The sequence below is a fragment of the Barbus barbus genome (genome assembly GCF_936440315.1).
Source record: "Barbus barbus genome assembly, chromosome: 7".
NCBI lineage: Eukaryota > Metazoa > Chordata > Actinopteri > Cypriniformes > Cyprinidae > Barbus > Barbus barbus.
In genome coordinates this window covers 9612589-9629068 of record NC_136735.1, presented here as the reverse complement: position 1 = coordinate 9629068, position 16480 = coordinate 9612589, and the positions used below count along the sequence as shown (strand labels likewise).

The 16480-nt window shown below is 37.5% G+C and overlaps 2 protein-coding genes and 1 pseudogene across 22 annotated transcripts; 2 read left to right on the top strand and 1 right to left on the bottom strand.

Annotated features, from left to right (window-relative positions):
• Nucleotides 1-845: 845 nt before the first annotated feature.
• LOC306872679 (quinone oxidoreductase-like protein 1) lies at nucleotides 846-10640 on the top strand. 20 transcript variants are annotated; one of them, XM_079421385.1, is made up of 15 exons: nucleotides 851-1022; nucleotides 5584-5811; nucleotides 5927-6004; nucleotides 6136-6208; nucleotides 6306-6350; nucleotides 6430-6498; nucleotides 6595-6728; nucleotides 7242-7353; nucleotides 7995-8015; nucleotides 8186-8284; nucleotides 8996-9108; nucleotides 9268-9373; nucleotides 9930-9975; nucleotides 10155-10209; nucleotides 10548-10640. In XM_079421385.1, the coding sequence occupies exons 2-15, from the start codon at nucleotides 5749-5751 to the stop codon at nucleotides 10578-10580; spliced, it is 1047 nt and encodes a 348-aa protein (XP_079277511.1). In that variant the 5' UTR covers nucleotides 851-1022; nucleotides 5584-5748; the 3' UTR covers nucleotides 10581-10640. The 20 variants fall into 20 exon arrangements, with proteins under 20 accessions (XP_079277495.1, XP_079277496.1, XP_079277504.1 ...); XM_079421369.1 differs by lacking the exon at nucleotides 10548-10640 and having other exon boundaries at nucleotides 846-906; nucleotides 5733-5811; nucleotides 10155-10372; XM_079421380.1 differs by lacking the exon at nucleotides 10548-10640 and having other exon boundaries at nucleotides 851-910; nucleotides 5733-5811; nucleotides 10155-10372.
• Nucleotides 10641-11181: 541 nt separating this feature from the next.
• On the bottom strand, nucleotides 11182-13172 carry LOC306872307 (SET domain-containing protein 4-like; annotated as a pseudogene). The gene is made up of 7 exons: nucleotides 13152-13172; nucleotides 12955-13043; nucleotides 12386-12815; nucleotides 11845-11857; nucleotides 11699-11779; nucleotides 11409-11532; nucleotides 11182-11315 (listed from the first exon to the last, which is right to left on the bottom strand). The product of its transcript is annotated as an SET domain-containing protein 4-like (transcript).
• A 28-nt stretch (nucleotides 13173-13200) lies between these two features.
• LOC306872306 (carbonyl reductase [NADPH] 1-like) lies at nucleotides 13201-14829 on the top strand (the record flags this gene model as incomplete). The annotated part of the gene is made up of 3 exons (XM_079420812.1): nucleotides 13201-13211; nucleotides 14193-14299; nucleotides 14393-14829. The coding sequence occupies 3 exons, from the start codon at nucleotides 13201-13203 to the stop codon at nucleotides 14827-14829; spliced, it is 555 nt and encodes a 184-aa protein (XP_079276938.1).
• Between the last annotated feature and the right edge of the window lie 1651 nt (nucleotides 14830-16480).

Below are 16480 nucleotides of genomic sequence, written 5' to 3'. Positions count from 1 at the left end.
AAACACTTGACCATCTATCACTTGCACTCTCTATACGTTTTCTAACTGCTTGTTTTTCTTGAAAAAAACCCTCTAACACTAGCTTTCTATATTCTTGTTCTATTCTATCTACTTGTTTTCTTTGTATGTGTGTGTATGTGTATATATATATATATATATATATATATATATATATATATATATATATATATATATATATACTAGTGTTTTTGTTTACATAATGTGTGTGCTATGTATATTTATTATGTATATAAATAATTCATTTTACATGTATATATTTATATTCATATAATTTATATTATATATAAATATATTTAATATATAAACAACATATTTTTCTTAAAAATATACATGCATGTATGTGTATTTATATATACATAATAAATATACACAGTATATATTATGTAAACAAAATCTTTACAATGCAATCAAGTAAAAAAACATATTTTCAGTATTTTTATTTGTAATAAAAATCCGTGTTCTACGGTTATTAAAGTAAATTACTTCTCCCTTAATCAGCACACTCTCTTAATATCAATTCTAATTACGAATCGGTCGGAAAGTTCTCGCTTCAGGTGAGAGTCGTTGTGACAGCCTTGTGAACAAATAATTAATTCCGATTGGTGACTGAATTCTTCACAAACCCATCGTTAGCTAACTATGATCGCAAGTTCCAATGAACTATATTGACGGTAACGACGGAACTTGCGACCATATGCTTTTGGAAATCGCACCCAGACCGGTTTTGTGAACCGATTCTACAAGATTCAACAGATTCCAATCAGACATTGCTTGCCATAGATGTTCTCGTTTCCCTTCTATGCGTTTATATTTCTACTCCACCTACGTCACACAGGAGGAGTCACGTGCAGGAAATGAACAAAACACTACCGCAGTCGTCTAAATGTTGGTAGGATCTGAAATACTCTTGCATGCAAAAATATTATATTGCATAACATAAGAAGGTATTATATAACACCGATCTGATTTGGATCTTATATTCTTTAACTTGCACAGTTCAAGTGCATTGTATCGCATATCTTGTCAGTGTCTGCACTTGCTTGGCCATTTTTAGTGATAAACAGGAAAGTGGGTCCAAGCGCCAGCTGAAGACAGTGTAAAGAAATAATCTTTAAGAGAAGCAGTCTATCAGCGGAAGTTAAAAACAGTTCGTAAGTGTATTTACTTGTCTTAGTGTATAGCGCATTTGCCGTTGCTAGGAAACGCTTTGTTTACTGTGTTGAGAGTTGCTGAAATCGCGTTTGGTCTCGTATTGTATCGCATATCTTGTCAGTGTCTGCACTTGCTTGGCCATTTTTAGTGATAAACAGGAAAGTGGGTCCAAGCGCCAGCTGAAGACAGTGTAAAGAAATAATCTTTAAGAGAAGCAGTCTATCAGCGGAAGTTAAAAACAGTTCGTAAGTGTATTTACTTGTCTTAGTGTATAGCGCATTTGCCGTTGCTAGGAAACGCTTTGTTTACTGTGTTGAGAGTTGCTGAAATCGCGTTTGGTCTCGTATTGTATCGCATATCTTGTCAGTGTCTGCACTTGCTTGGCCATTTTTAGTGATAAACAGGAAAGTGGGTCCAAGCGCCAGCTGAAGACAGTGTAAAGAAATAATCTTTAAGAGAAGCAGTCTATCAGCGGAAGTTAAAAACAGTTCGTAAGTGTATTTACTTGTCTTAGTGTATAGCGCATTTGCCGTTGCTAGGAAACGCTTTGTTTACTGTGTTGAGAGTTGCTGAAATCGCGTTTGGTCTCGTATTGTATCGCATATCTTGTCAGTGTCTGCACTTGCTTGGCCATTTTTAGTGATAAACAGGAAAGTGGGTCCAAGCGCCAGCTGAAGACAGTGTAAAGAAATAATCTTTAAGAGAAGCAGTCTATCAGCGGAAGTTAAAAACAGTTCGTAAGTGTATTTACTTGTCTTAGTGTATAGCGCATTTGCCGTTGCTAGGAAACGCTTTGTTTACTGTGTTGAGAGTTGCTGAAATCGCGTTTGGTCTCGTATTGTATCGCATATCTTGTCAGTGTCTGCACTTGCTTGGCCATTTTTAGTGATAAACAGGAAAGTGGGTCCAAGCGCCAGCTGAAGACAGTGTAAAGAAATAATCTTTAAGAGAAGCAGTCTATCAGCGGAAGTTAAAAACAGTTCGTAAGTGTATTTACTTGTCTTAGTGTATAGCGCATTTGCCGTTGCTAGGAAACGCTTTGTTTACTGTGTTGAGAGTTGCTGAAATCGCGTTTGGTCTCGTATTGTATCGCATATCTTGTCAGTGTCTGCACTTGCTTGGCCATTTTTAGTGATAAACAGGAAAGTGGGTCCAAGCGCCAGCTGAAGACAGTGTAAAGAAATAATCTTTAAGAGAAGCAGTCTATCAGCGGAAGTTAAAAACAGTTCGTAAGTGTATTTACTTGTCTTAGTGTATAGCGCATTTGCCGTTGCTAGGAAACGCTTTGTTTACTGTGTTGAGAGTTGCTGAAATCGCGTTTGGTCTCGTATTGTATCGCATATCTTGTCAGTGTCTGCACTTGCTTGGCCATTTTTAGTGATAAACAGGAAAGTGGGTCCAGCTGAATTGTAATAGTGATTTGTTTGACGGGTATAAAAAAAAAAGGTTATTATACCGCGGCAGCCCTCGTGTAAAGCCCTCCTCGTGTGAAGACCGAAGAGTGTAAAGACCATCGACTCTACCGTGCGACTCCACCGGACAGGGACATCGGAAGAGGACATAAGTATCGATTTTTAATTATCATCATTCCTACTACTTGTTTCACTTCTGTTTCAGTTTATATAGCCTATTCTTACTATGTGTTTCCAGATCACTACCATCACTACCACTCGCAAACCACGCATCACACACTGTAGACGGCGCAATCCTATCAACCTGCGCACTTTGCCTATGTCTGCTAATACATTATTTTCTTTTTCTATTGGTCTCTGGAATTGTCAGTCTGCTGTCAACAAAGCTGATTTCATTACTTCCATTACTAGTCATTCAACGTTAAACCTCTTGGCCCTGACAGAGACCTGGATCAAACCAGAGGACAATGTTACACCTGCAGCACTCTCCAATAATTTCTCCTTTTCCCACACCCCCCGTTTGACTGGAAGAGGTGGAGGTACTGGTCTGCTCATCTCTAATAATTGGACATTTACTCCTTTACCATCTCTGAGTATCAACAACTCTTTTGAATCACATTCGGTTACTATTACCTACCCTCTAAAAATCCATTTTGTAGTTGTTTATCGTCCTCCAGGATCACCCTCACCCTCCCGGCTATCTGCTATGGTTTCATCTTCGCTTCCTCCCCATAAACAGTTATCCTCTCTTGATGCTAACAGTGCTACTGATACTTTCTGTTCCACTCTGACGTCTTGTTTAGATACTTTCTGCCCCTTTTCATCCAAGCCAGCCCGTAGTACCCCTTCTGCCCCTTGGCTATCTGATGTTCTCCAAAAACATCGTTCTAAACTCAGGGCTGCAGAAAGGGTATGGCGCAAATCACAAAATCCTACTGACCTTAATTTATATCGATCACTCCTCTCTGACTTCTCTGCTAATGTTTCCACTGCTAAAAGGACATACTATCATGACAAAATTAACAACTCACCTAACTCTCGCATGCTATTTAAAACATTTTCCTCCCTCCTTTGTCCTCCTCCTCCCCCTCCTTCATCATCTCTAACAGCTGATGACTTTGCCACATTCTTCATTAATAAAATTACAAACCTCACTGCACAATTTTCCACACCACAATCTATCAAACATATCTTACCAGCAAACATACACTCGTTCACATCCTTCTCTCCACTCTCTGAGGCAGAAGTCTCTAAACTCATCCTTTCCAGTCATCCTACTACCTGTCCGCTTGATCCTATTCCATCTCATCTCCTTCAAGCCATTTCACCTGCAGTCGTACCTGCACTCACTCACATCGTTAACACATCCCTTCACACTGGAATTTTTCCCTCTGCATTTAAACAGGCTCGTATAACTCCACTTCTTAAAAAACCCACTCTTAACCCAACTCTTTTTGGGAACTATAGACCGGTTTCCCTTCTTCCTTTCATTGCAAAAACACTTGAACGAGTTGTGTTCAACCAAGTCTCTGTCTTTCTCACACAGAACAACCTCCTGGACAGTAACCAATCTGGCTTCAGAAGTGGACATTCGACCGAAACTGCCTTGCTTTCTGTTGTTGAAGCCCTAAGACTTGCAAGAGCGGCTGACAAATCTTCATTACTCATCTTGCTAGATTTGTCTGCTGCTTTTGATACAGTCAACCATCAGATCCTCTTGTCAACCCTATTGAGAAAGGGCTTCTCAGGAACCGCACTCCAGTGGTTTGAGTCTTACCTCTCTGATAGGTCCTTCAAAGTATCTTGGAGAGGTGAGGTATCCAAGTCGCAACATCTAGCTACTGGGGTGCCTCAGGGCTCAGTTCTTGGACCACTTCTCTTTTCTGTCTACATGGCATCACTAGGTTCTGTCATTCAGAAACATGGCTTTTCATATCACTGCTATGCTGATGACACTCAACTCTACCTCTCATTCCATCCTGATGATCCGACGATAGCTGCTCGCATCTCAGCGTGTCTATCAGACATTTCTTGCTGGATGATGGACCATCACCTTCAACTCAACCTAGCTAAGACAGAACTGCTTGTAATTTCAGCTAACCCATCGCTTCATCACAATCTCAGCTTCCAGTTAGGCTCATCTACCATAACTCCTTCAAAAACAGCCAGAAACCTTGGAGTTGTGATTGATGATAAGCTGAATTTCTCAGACCACATTGTTAAAACTGCCCGGTCCTGCAGATTTGCATTATATAATATTAAGAAGATCAGGCCCTTTCTCTCGGAACATGCAACGCAACTCCTTGTTCAGGCTCTTGTTCTGTCCAGACTTGACTATTGCAATGCTCTCTTGGCAGGTCTTCCAGCCAATTCTATTAAACCTCTACAATTAATCCAAAATGCCGCTGCAAGATTAATCTTTAATGAGCCGAAAAGAACGCACGTCACGCCTCTGTTCATCAATTTGCACTGGCTACCAATAGCTGCTCGCATTAAATTCAAGGCATTAATGTTTGCCTACAGAACCACCACTGGCTCTGCACCCCTTTACCTAAATTCTTTACTTCAGACTTATGTGCCCTCTAGAAGCTTGCGTTCTTCAAGTGAACAACGAATTATTGTACCATCCCAAAAACACAGAAAAACACTTTCAAGGACTTTTTCATTAACTGTTCCCATCTGGTGGAATGACCTGCCCAACTCGATCCGAGCAGCCGAATCCTTACCCATCTTCAAGAAACGGCTAAAAACTCATCTGTTCCATCTTTACTTGACCCTCTAACTCTAGCACTATCTATTCTAATTGTATTTTATCTATGTCTTTTTATTAAAAAATAACAACAATAATAATAATAATTATCTGTACTGCGTTAGGCTAACCAAGACTTGTAATAGCACTTGCACGTTGTTGCTCTTTTGTTGGTTTTGATTGCTTCTTATGTCCTCATTTGTAAGTCGCTTTGGATAAAAGACTAAATAAATAAATAAAATAAAAAAGTGCAAACACACAAAAAATGTAGTGAATTTCTTTAGAGAGTGTTCTGTATTGCATGTTATTATAATAATATTATTAATACAGTATTTCATTCAGCTTGTTGCTGTTGCTTGTGGTAATCTTTCATTGGGCATTGATTCATCTGATTACAGAACAGCTAGAATTGCCATGAAGGGACTTTACTGCAAACCAGGAGACCAGGGTGATGTGAAGTTTGTCTCACAGGAGACGGTGAGAGAGCATAGTCATGCTTTTGCATTTTCTGTTACATGCCCACAGTTTCCTGGAGAAATCTGTAATAAGCAATTCGTACTAATTGCATGATGTCCGTTGTTTACTGTCACAGAATGTACCCACTAACATTGGGGAACATCAGGTCAAAGTTCAAGTGAAAAGCTGTGCACTAAGTCCAGTTGATTTTAAGGTAATATAATTGTCAGCAAGATCTTGAACAACATGAATGACCTGAAGAGAAAATTAACTGGATATATAATAGCAAATCTCAAAGCATGTGTCTCATATACAGAATATTTGCATTCATAATCTGTTTTTCAGCTGTATGGGGACCTCAAGCTCGAGAAAGAACATGTCCCAGTTGGAAGGGAGATTGCTGGGGTTGTTCTTCAAGGTTTAAATGACTTCTTGTATTTTTGACACCATTACCATTTACCATCTAATCAAATAAATGTGACTGATAAATCTGATGTGATGCTATCATTTTCCAGTTGGACCCAAAGTGACCTTTTTCCAGCCAGATGATGAGGTTGTTGGTAAGAACTTAGACTCTCATTTTTATCCGAGTCTGCTTTATGTGTGTATAATCAAATAAACATTTGCATGTCTTCTCAGGGATTCTCCCTCTGGATGCTGAGCAGTCTGGCCTTTGTTCTGTTGTGGTTACTGATGAGTATAATTTAGGTATTGCCAACATTACATTATAGACAATAATCCTACCTAGTTCCTTAAAGATACAGTATCTTTTGTATTTCCCATATGCTTCTGTTTTAATAACAGTTCAGAAGCCTGAGAAAGTGAGCTGGTTTGAAGCAACAGCAGTAATTAAAGACGGTCTCAGGGCTTACACTGCTCTCCACACACTGGCTCGGATGGCTGCGGGTCAGACTGTACTGGTGCTGGATGGAGCTGGTGTAGGTATCTGTGCAGAGGTCAAAAGGGCAACACCTTCCTGATGCTTGCCTCCTATTAGTATATACTCTACTGTTCAGATTTGGGGTTGGTAAGATTTATTTATTTTTTAATCCTCACCAAGGCTACATTTATTTTTAATTTAAAAAAATATTACAGAAATAGTGTGGCTTTAATATTGTGAAATAAAATAAATAAAATAAAATAAAAAAGAAAATAAAAATAAAAATCTTTTGTAAGATATTTCCTGTCACTCTTGATCAATTTAATGCATCCTTGCTGTATAAAAGTATTTAATTCTTAAAAAAAAAAAAAACTTAGTGACTCCAAACTTTTGAATATTTGTCGAAACCGGTCAATTTTGTCATTCTGATATTTTGAAAATGGATTTTGTTGTTTTTATTTAGCTATCTTCTCACATCAGAATCACCATGGTACTTTACGAGCATTATTTAGCTCTCTGTTTTCAAAATCTCATACCATTATCATTAACTTCCTGTTTTGTGTGCATGTAGCCCTTTGGAGTTCTGGCCATTCAGCTCGCCCACTATCACGGTGTGAAAGTCCTGGCTACAGCTTTGTCTCCGGAGGACCAGACGTTTTTGGAAGAGCTCCGGCCGAGTGTGGGTAGGTGCTGAAGTGAAGCATCGTGGAGAGGAATGACAGCAAAGATATTGTCCCCATGAAGTGTCAGTTTAAACTTGGTTTGACTTGGCGCTTCACTGGCAGTGGAGATTTATGAAACACTCTGCATGAGTTGTTCTGAAAATCCCTGATAAACCCCAAACAAACTGAAATGCCAAATGGAGCAAATCTCTATTAATCTTTAGTTGCTATCTCTTGTAAAGTTTACCTCTCATATTTATGGTACGCAATGTGTCATTTATTTCCTGAGCGTATGAAAAGCATCACACTGGTATCATTTCATGTACAAGTGGAAAGTCTAAAATCTATTCAAGTCTAACTGAATGTAGAAATCTTTAAGTTTGGATTGTTGCCGAGGGCATTTTCTCACATTTCAAAGATGTGTTGTAATGCTGGCAGTTCAAAGTTTCTAACCGCATCCTTTGCTCTGGAAATCAAAACTGATTTCATTTTGTCCTAGATTTCTGTCTTTCTTTAAACTCATGCTTATTGATTGCCAAACCTTTTCAAATAGTGCCTTTCTCATCTTTTCACTTCTCCTTTGAGCATCTTTTTGACTTGCTTTGCTATTTGACTTTCTTTTTCATCTTGTTTCTTCCTTGTGCCACTTGCACTTGTTCAAGGTGTGCAGGATTCACTTTTGGGTAAGTTATTTATGGCAGCAGTCTCTTCTATAAGTATTCATTCAGGCTATCATATTCACACAAGCCTATTCTTTGAGAAGAGTTGTAGTGCACTCTCAGCTTGATATGCTTAATCAATGTTAATTAGATTAATTGTAAGCATTGGTACTTAAGTGTATCTCTTCCTTCAGCTCGAGTGATCAGAGTGTGGGACTCAAAGGAGGATTTGGTGGACTCGTGCCTTGAAGAAACTGGTGGTCTTGGAGTGGACATCATCATTGATTCAGGAGGTTTACCATCACTTTATATGACATTTCTAACCATTTCAACATAGTCGTCTCTCATGTGCTTTTAATTATTTATATTAATACTGATCTTCTGCCCATTAAGCAGTTGTGTTGCAATATCAATTTATTTTTAAATGCTGGGAATACATATTTTACTGTTCAAAAGATTTTTAATGCTTTTGAACGAAGTCTCTTATGTTCACCAATGCTGCATTTATTTGATCAAACTACAGTAAAAACAGTAATATTATGAAATATTTTTAATTCTGTTTTTATTTTAATATGTTTTAAAATGTAATTTATTCTTGATAGCAAAGCTGAATTTTCAGCAGGCTTTATTCCAGTCTTTATTGTCACATGATCCTATAGGAATTATTTAAATATGCTGATTTGATACTGAAGAAACCTTTCTTATTTATTATGTTGAAAAAATTATTTATATTTTTGTGGAAACATTATACAAATATGATTTTTTTTTTCAGGATTCTTTGATGAATAGAAAGTTCCAAAGAGCAGCGCTCATTTGAAATGTATTTTTTTTGTAACAATGTAAGAGTCTTTACTGCCATAAAAGTAAATACCTTGCTGTTACTTGCTAAATAAATGTATTATTTTTATAAAAAAAAAATTGTATTGACCCAAAACGTTCAAATGGCAGTGTACATGTTCATTTTCAATCAGCAGTCTATGATTCTGAGCCTTTTTTTTGAACAGTGAGACTCTATGATGAGGAGCCAGAAGCACAGAGGCATTGCCCACATAAACATGACCTCCTGACCCTTCTTTCAGTTGGAGGTCATTGGGTCACCACAGAGCAACACTTACAGGTTAGCAGCTTCTTCAAAACGAGGTTCCCTGATTTCTTTTGTATACCTAAACATTCCACATTTTATGTGTCCTCATTATATAAATCAAATATTGACTAGCCGAATCGATTTTCACACTTATATACATTTAATAAAATCATTTTTACCCTCTTTTCCAAGCTGGACCCTCCTGACAGCCACATCCTCTTCCTGAAAGCAGCATCTCTCTCGTTCCTTAACGACGAGGTGTGGACAACATCCCGTGCCAAGCAGGGCCGATATCTTCGTATCTTTTACTATAAACTACAGTAGTCTTTAACCAACACTGCCTTCTGTTTGGTCCGGTTGTATTACAAATAATTCATACTTCAGCTTTGTTTATCAGCCTTGAAATATCAAATACTCAGTGTTTCCAGCTCAGTCTAGTATCGTTTATATTTATATTATTTAGCAGGCCTTTTTATTTAAAGTGTCTTATACAGTAGACACGTTCTTTTGTATGTTACTTGCCATGAAGGCAAGTCTCAACATAGACCCATCAAAACGACTCTGGCCCTTATTCTTTACACAAAACACTGCTTTACTCTCCAGTGGAATGAAGAAAAGAGATCTGACTAGATGGTATCAGAGCCATTTTTTGTAAAACCGCTATATGTTGCAATGAGGTCATTGGGTTCCTGAGTGTGCATATGGCTAGTTCATGACAGTTTGATGTATTTGAGACCTGAGGGTTTTCTCCTAGTGTCCTCAGGCTACTGGAACGACCTTGTCAACAACATAAAGGACACGTGGTTTCCTGTTTGTAACTGGGTTATTTGCCTTTAGTCTGCTCTCTCTCTCAGATATCCTGAAAGATGTGATGGATAAACTCTGCACAGGGACTTTCAGGTGAGAATGAGGAATAAACAGATTGTGTGTGTATGAGAGACTGTACAAAAAGAGTAATAATTACACAAATTATGAACTTAAAACTGAGTGTATGTGGGTGTTTGTAACGCAGAGAGAGAAAGTGTGAAATCAGCTTTGTTGTGTGAATGGTGTTGAATTTGACTGTCGTCTCTGCACAGGCCGCAATTGGAGGACCCTGTGCCATCATATGAAGCTACAGTCTCCATGGAGATGGTACAGAGAAGGCAAACCAGGAAAAGAATAGCTGTCAAGCTTTGAAGAGGGCTCAAAATGTGTTTTCCATAATTCTGTAGAATTTAGTTGTTATAAATCTCATGTTTTGGTCAGTTGCATTTTTAATGGATGTTGGTATTTAAAAACATTAAAATTCTTTAAATGGAAATCAGGCTCATTCCAAAATACATGTGTCACAAAGCAAATAGTATTTACATTATACAAAAAGTGTGTGTGTGTGTGTGTATATGAACTTCTGAAATGATTTACTTAAAAACATTTTTCTTAGGAACTTTGACCTAGTTATGACATTGTATATGTGATTTTCCCTTGTCAAGCATTCCCAATGGATTATTAACAGCACCATCTGATCCCATTTCTTTTGCCTATTAATATGGGAAGATCTGTATAGAAAAGGACTGGATAATGCTGACCTAGAATTCGCCATCGTTGTTCAGAGGTATGCAGTCGATTATCAGTAGTCTCCTACCAGAAACACAGCATGTAGCTCATTTGCTTTCAATAGAAGATTTGCGTTTAAGATCTCATTGTTTTTAGTTTTCATTTTTATTTTACCTTAAGCTTTATTAATTGACGTGCTTTTGACATTTTTATTTTATTTGAACTTTTATAGTAATTATAGAACTTCAACTAATTTTTAGTTAGTTGGCAATTGCAAAATTTCTGATTTCTAATAACAACACTGACAGAAAAGAGCAGCATGAACATTCTTCAAAATGTCTCCTTTTGTGTTCCACAGAAGAAAAAGTCATAAGGGCGATTAAATGACAATGTTCGGTTCTGAGTCAAGTATTTTGGACTCCCTGCAGTTTTGGAGGTGATTTGGTTAAGATCAGTTCCACAAAGCTGAACCATATCTGCTGGCTCTTGGCTTGTGTTTAAATCTTGGCAGTGACAGCGTGAGGCTTCTGGTTCCTCAGTGTTCCGAATGCCCTACTGTTACCACAGTGACTATTGTCCCCAAAGGTTTTGAAGAACCACTCGTGTGTGTGTTCCAGAATCCTTCGCTCCTCTTGTCTCAGGCTCTCCGCCACACACAGTTGTTCAAGGCGAGACAGGTTCGCACCCTGTTTGAGCTGTGATAGCTGTACAAATGAAAAGACTCAGACTGTAAGTGGTTTCGTATCTTTAATTAGACACAGGCAGCTTTAAGAATGAATGGATTTAATTAGACTCACCTTCTCTAGTGCCTTGACATTGTCATCAGTGAGGTCATTGCAAAGCTTTAGGGCAGAGTGAATGCACCACTCTTCTCTATCCCGGCTCACTGCTGCCCCCAAGAGGACACTCTTCCAACTACAACTACAGTGTAGACAACAGCATTAAAATCAGTTTTGAATGTATTCAAATAAATGGCATAAAATAAACTATGTGCAAGTAAAAGCAATAACAGTGATATGCATTTTGCATTCTCATGCAGTCAAATTCCACGCATGCAAATAATGTGTTTAGGGTGTTAACTTCTCATTATTGCTCAGGTTTCAAGGACAGCAGTCTCAGTGCAGTCATCAGTCGCCAGGAAGGACCATCCATCCCAAACGTTAAGTTTCTGTTGAAGAGTGAAAGCATATGGAACTTGATTTTTGTTGTGAATTTAAGTCGGTTTAAAATGACCTCTTATCATGAACTGAAATATTACACATAAAATTAAGAAAAATAGCGTGCAATATTTCATATTACTTGCCTTAAAAATCATTGTCCCTTAGGTAGAGTAGTTTTAGTTTTATTATCAAAATAAAAAAATTATCTACTTTTATTTAGCAAGGATGCATTAAATTGATCAAAAGTGTCAGTAAAATATTTTTATTTCAAATATATGCTGTTCTTTTAAACTTTATATTAATCCAAGAATGTATCATGATATAAACAAAAAAATATTAAACATCACAATAAAATTGGAATGATTTCTGAAGGACATGTGACACTGAAGACTAGAGTAATGATGCTGAAAATTCAGCTTTGCATCTCAGGAATAAATTAACTTTTAAATTATATTCAAATAGAAACCATTATAATATTTCACAATACCACTGATTTTACTGTATTTTTAACAAATAAATGCAGCCTTGGTGAGCATAAGAGACTTTAAAAATCAAACATTTTTTACAGACCTTAAACTTTTGAACAGCAGTGTATTTCTGTTAGGTGCTCTTACTTGTATTAGGACAGTGGTTCAGCAGGTCCAGGTACGGTGCAAGTGAGATATCCTTCTCCCTAGAGAGATCAGAGAGTCACTCTGATCATGCTCCATGTACAGTGTACGTGTATTAATGCTACACCAAGCCCACCGCAGTGCATCCTGGGTAAACAACTCCTCTGTGGGCTGGGTGAAGAGTGGCTGGAGGGAGCGGAAAAACATCAATGAAGAACAGTACAGTTCCTGAAACTGTTCTTTCTGCTCTGTGGCTTTCTTCTGGAGACTCCTCGGCAAAAGGTCAATGGTATCATCAGAGAAGTACACAGGGCATGTGCAGGTCTTTGGGAGGATGTTAATGTAGGGACTCCACTTTGATGCATCTCCATGATGACTCTCAGCAATCAGGAAACAACAAAGAGCAAGAAGAGGAGATACAGGAGGATGCCATCTACAAGTGGAAAGAGAGAAATCAAAACCAAATTCACTTTATTGATCCCTCACGGTCCATTTCAAAAATCAAATAGCACAACAGTATGTATGTGAGATTGATTTTTTAAAAATATAAATATAACAATCAGTCCAAATACCTTTTTATATAGTCACCCATGTAACTCTTGAGAGCTGTCTCGGTGGTCAGTAAGCATTTCTCAGGCAAGGAAATCACACTGTCTTTGGCCTGAAAAGGTAACAAATAAACATTTTCAATGTGGTTTCAGATTTTGCACATATGCAGATTATGCACACTTATGCATGCACGCACACACAAGTTCATACAAATAATTACCTTGATAGTTTGAGTTGCCATAAGCTCTTTCACCGGCTGGACATCACCGATGCGGGACTCGTCAACAACGCTGGCATCGCCTTCATAATCATTTATTCAGGAATTAATACTCTGGTCTTCATCATTTAGGGGCCACACTTGTGATCCTCGACCTTCAAAATAGATAGAGAATAGAGAAATGCATATTTTTGTTTTCTAACAAAATAAAGGAATCAAATCTCAAAGTACAAAATAATAAATAATACGTATTATTGAAACAGAATATAGTACATATTGTTTCAGTAACACTTATTCTTTTGTATTATGTATTTCATGTTACTACACAAAATATTCAATAAATTCTGCACTCATCAATATTTGGCCGAGAGACAACTATTTGAAAATCTGGAATCTGAGGGTGCAAAGAAATCTAAATATTGAAAAGATTGCCTTTAAAGCTGTCCAAATGAAGTTCTTAGCAATTCATATTACTAATCAAAAATTAAGTTTTGATATAGGTGGTAGGAAATTTACTAAATATCTTCATGGAACATTAATTTTGATTAATATCCTAATGATTTTTGGCATAAAAGAAAAATCTATAATTTTGACCCATACAATATATTGTTGGCTATACCTGTGCGAGTTATGACTGGTTTTGTGGTCCAGGGTCACGTATATGTATTGCCTAGTTGCTTATAAGAATATTTTCAGACGTAATTTCTTCATTTTATTAGGCTTGTATTTGTATTTAAACATTATCAAAAAATACTTGATTTTAGCAGATTTTTAGATTGTACCCCTAAAAATGGCTCTATATTTAGTATGTTTTTGCATTTTCTATTAACTTCAAATGGTGTCTTTTTCTAGTCACATCCATGCTTTTTGTGTTCATATAGGAAGTCCCACAAAATCAGAAAGTTTTGTATCATTCCAATAAAGTTACAAATAAATAAATAACATTTTTCAGTCTAAAATGACAAAAACAATAAGAAGTGTTAAAATGCTGTTATAAATTCATGTTAAGTGCAGTGAAAACCATGTTTGATTTCTTCATGGCAGTGGCAGACACGACCCCTTTGGCATCCAAGCAGATGTGACATTGAAGACTAATTTCTTTGCTACTAGAGATATGTGCAATGTGTTCCTGCCCATTATCAAACCAGGAGGTAAGTCATGTCTGTTATACCTTGCAGAACCTGCTTGTCTGGAGGATTTTTGTCTTCTCTTTTCTTCCCTCAAACACTAATTTTTCTTTCTAGGTCGGGTGGTGAATGTCTCCAGTGTAATGGGCTCGGTGGCTTTAGACCGCTGCAGTCCAGAACTCCAGGCCCGTTTCCGAAGCGATGACATTACAGAGGAAGAGCTAGTTGGGCTGATGGAGCGATTCGTCCATGACGCTCAGGAAGGGGTTCACGCAGAGCGAGGTTGGCCTAGCACTGCATATGGGGTCTCCAAAACTGGCCTCACAACCCTGACTAGAATCATGGCCCAAAATCTAACAAAAGAGAGGCCTGGAGATGAGATCCTATGCAATGCCTGCTGTCCAGGATGGGTCAGGACTGACATGGTTGGACCAAATGCAACCAAATCACCAGATGAGGGCGCCGTCACTCCAGTGCACTTGGCATTGCTGCCTGTTGGGGCTAAAGAACCCCATGGGCAGTTTGTTTCAGAGAAGAAAGTGCAGCCATGGTGAGAGCTAGAAAGAGTAATTGTGTATATATTTGTGTTGCAAAGCTGAAGTCAAGTTCAGACGCACTAGAGTGACCCATCAAGATTTAGACAGGCTATTTCTAGAAAGTTTCGTGCTGAATTCAGACTGAACCCTTGACAGAAGACTTCAGGTATTCCAAAAAGATACAATGGGCATTGTGTACTTTATTTTTGTAAATATTACACAAAAAGCTTTAAAATTTGATCAAAGTTTTGGTGAATAGACAAACTGAATATCAGTTAACAACCAAAAATGATGTGGTCTTAAAGGAATAGTTCACTAAAAAAGTGGAAAATTGCAGAAAATGTACTCAACCCGAGGTCATGTAGATGAGTTAGTTTCTTCATTGGAACCGATTTGGAGAAATTTAGCATTGCATCACCTATTCGCCAATGAATCCTCTGCCGTGAATGGGTGCCGTCATGATGAGTCCAACAGCTTTATGTTTGTTACAAACATAAAGCTTTTCAAGATGTTTATTGATGGTCATGTGCATTGCTTATGAATTATTGTGATGATGTTATCAACTGTTTGGACACTAATTCTGACGGCACCCATTCACTGCAGAGGATCCATTGGTGAGCAAGTGATGTAATGAAAAATTTCTCAAAATCTGTTCTGATGAAGAAACAAACTCATCTACATTTTGGATGGCCTGAGGGTGAGTACATCTTTAGCAAATTTTCATAATTTGGTGAACTATCCCTTTAAAATCGAGACCTATAGTTTAGAACTCCTGCTTGTGTATGTGTTAAATATTTGAAGATGCAAAATGCACAAATAAAATCATTAACTACATAAATTAATCCTAAATTAATCATTAATATTACTCAGTGGATTGTAACTTGTTAGGTTCAAACTGATGAGTGTTGTACCTATAAATAATACTGATAAAAATGTCATTAATCTGGAAAAGAAAACTGTGAATTACAAAAATAAAATTCCATGATTTTTCTCACCTAGCTGTATTGCTGCTTCTTGAAAAGCATTTGATGAATGTGTCTGCAGATTGGAAGAAAGCACTGATTTGGAAGAGGCCACTGAATATCCAGCATCCTCGCCATGTCTGAAGTACACTGATATTTCAAGTACTTGCTTGAATAAAGGCTGCATTTCCAAGAAGAACATAAAGACGTGTCAGGTTACACATTTGTACCAGCATTTAATGCTCACAACAATATGTGAGGAACTCCTTTAGAAGTCTCAGCGGGTGCATAGCTGGAGTGTGAGAGCAGGGTGTGCGCTATATCTGGACACAGACAGCAAAAGGTCCTCAGTAAGTTAACAAACCCTTCTCTGCAGCTTTCTTCAACATCTAACATAGATCTTTCAGCAAAAATGGCAAATGGAAAACGTGGCATTCCTCTGAGCACAGAAAGTAGCATGCATTTATCAGTTTTGTTGTAGTTTATTATGTTCTCTGGTGTTTTTCTGTTATTTCTTGGATTCAAAAAGGTGACAGAATGCAATAGTTTTGAGCTTGAATTTTTAATTTTTTTGTTTTTGCATTTTTGATCGCAAATTGTTAATATTTTTTACCTCAAAATCAAATTCTATGACAAAATCCATCATTTAAAAATATATACAAATAGTAACACACTGAAAAAAAAATGGTGTAGTCAAATAATTTTGA

Bases quoted from the DNA above. Each gene is read 5' to 3' on its own strand.
- LOC306872679 (XM_079421369.1), top strand. From the start codon at position 5,749: ATGAAGGGACTTTACTGCAAACCAGGAGACCAGGGTGATGTGAAGTTT. The intron at 8,016-8,185 runs GTAAGTTATTTA...CTCTTCCTTCAG, and splicing joins TGTGCAGGATTCACTTTTGG to CTCGAGTGATCAGAGTGTGG. The intron at 8,285-8,995 runs GTTTACCATCAC...TTTTTTGAACAG, and splicing joins CATCATCATTGATTCAGGAG to TGAGACTCTATGATGAGGAG.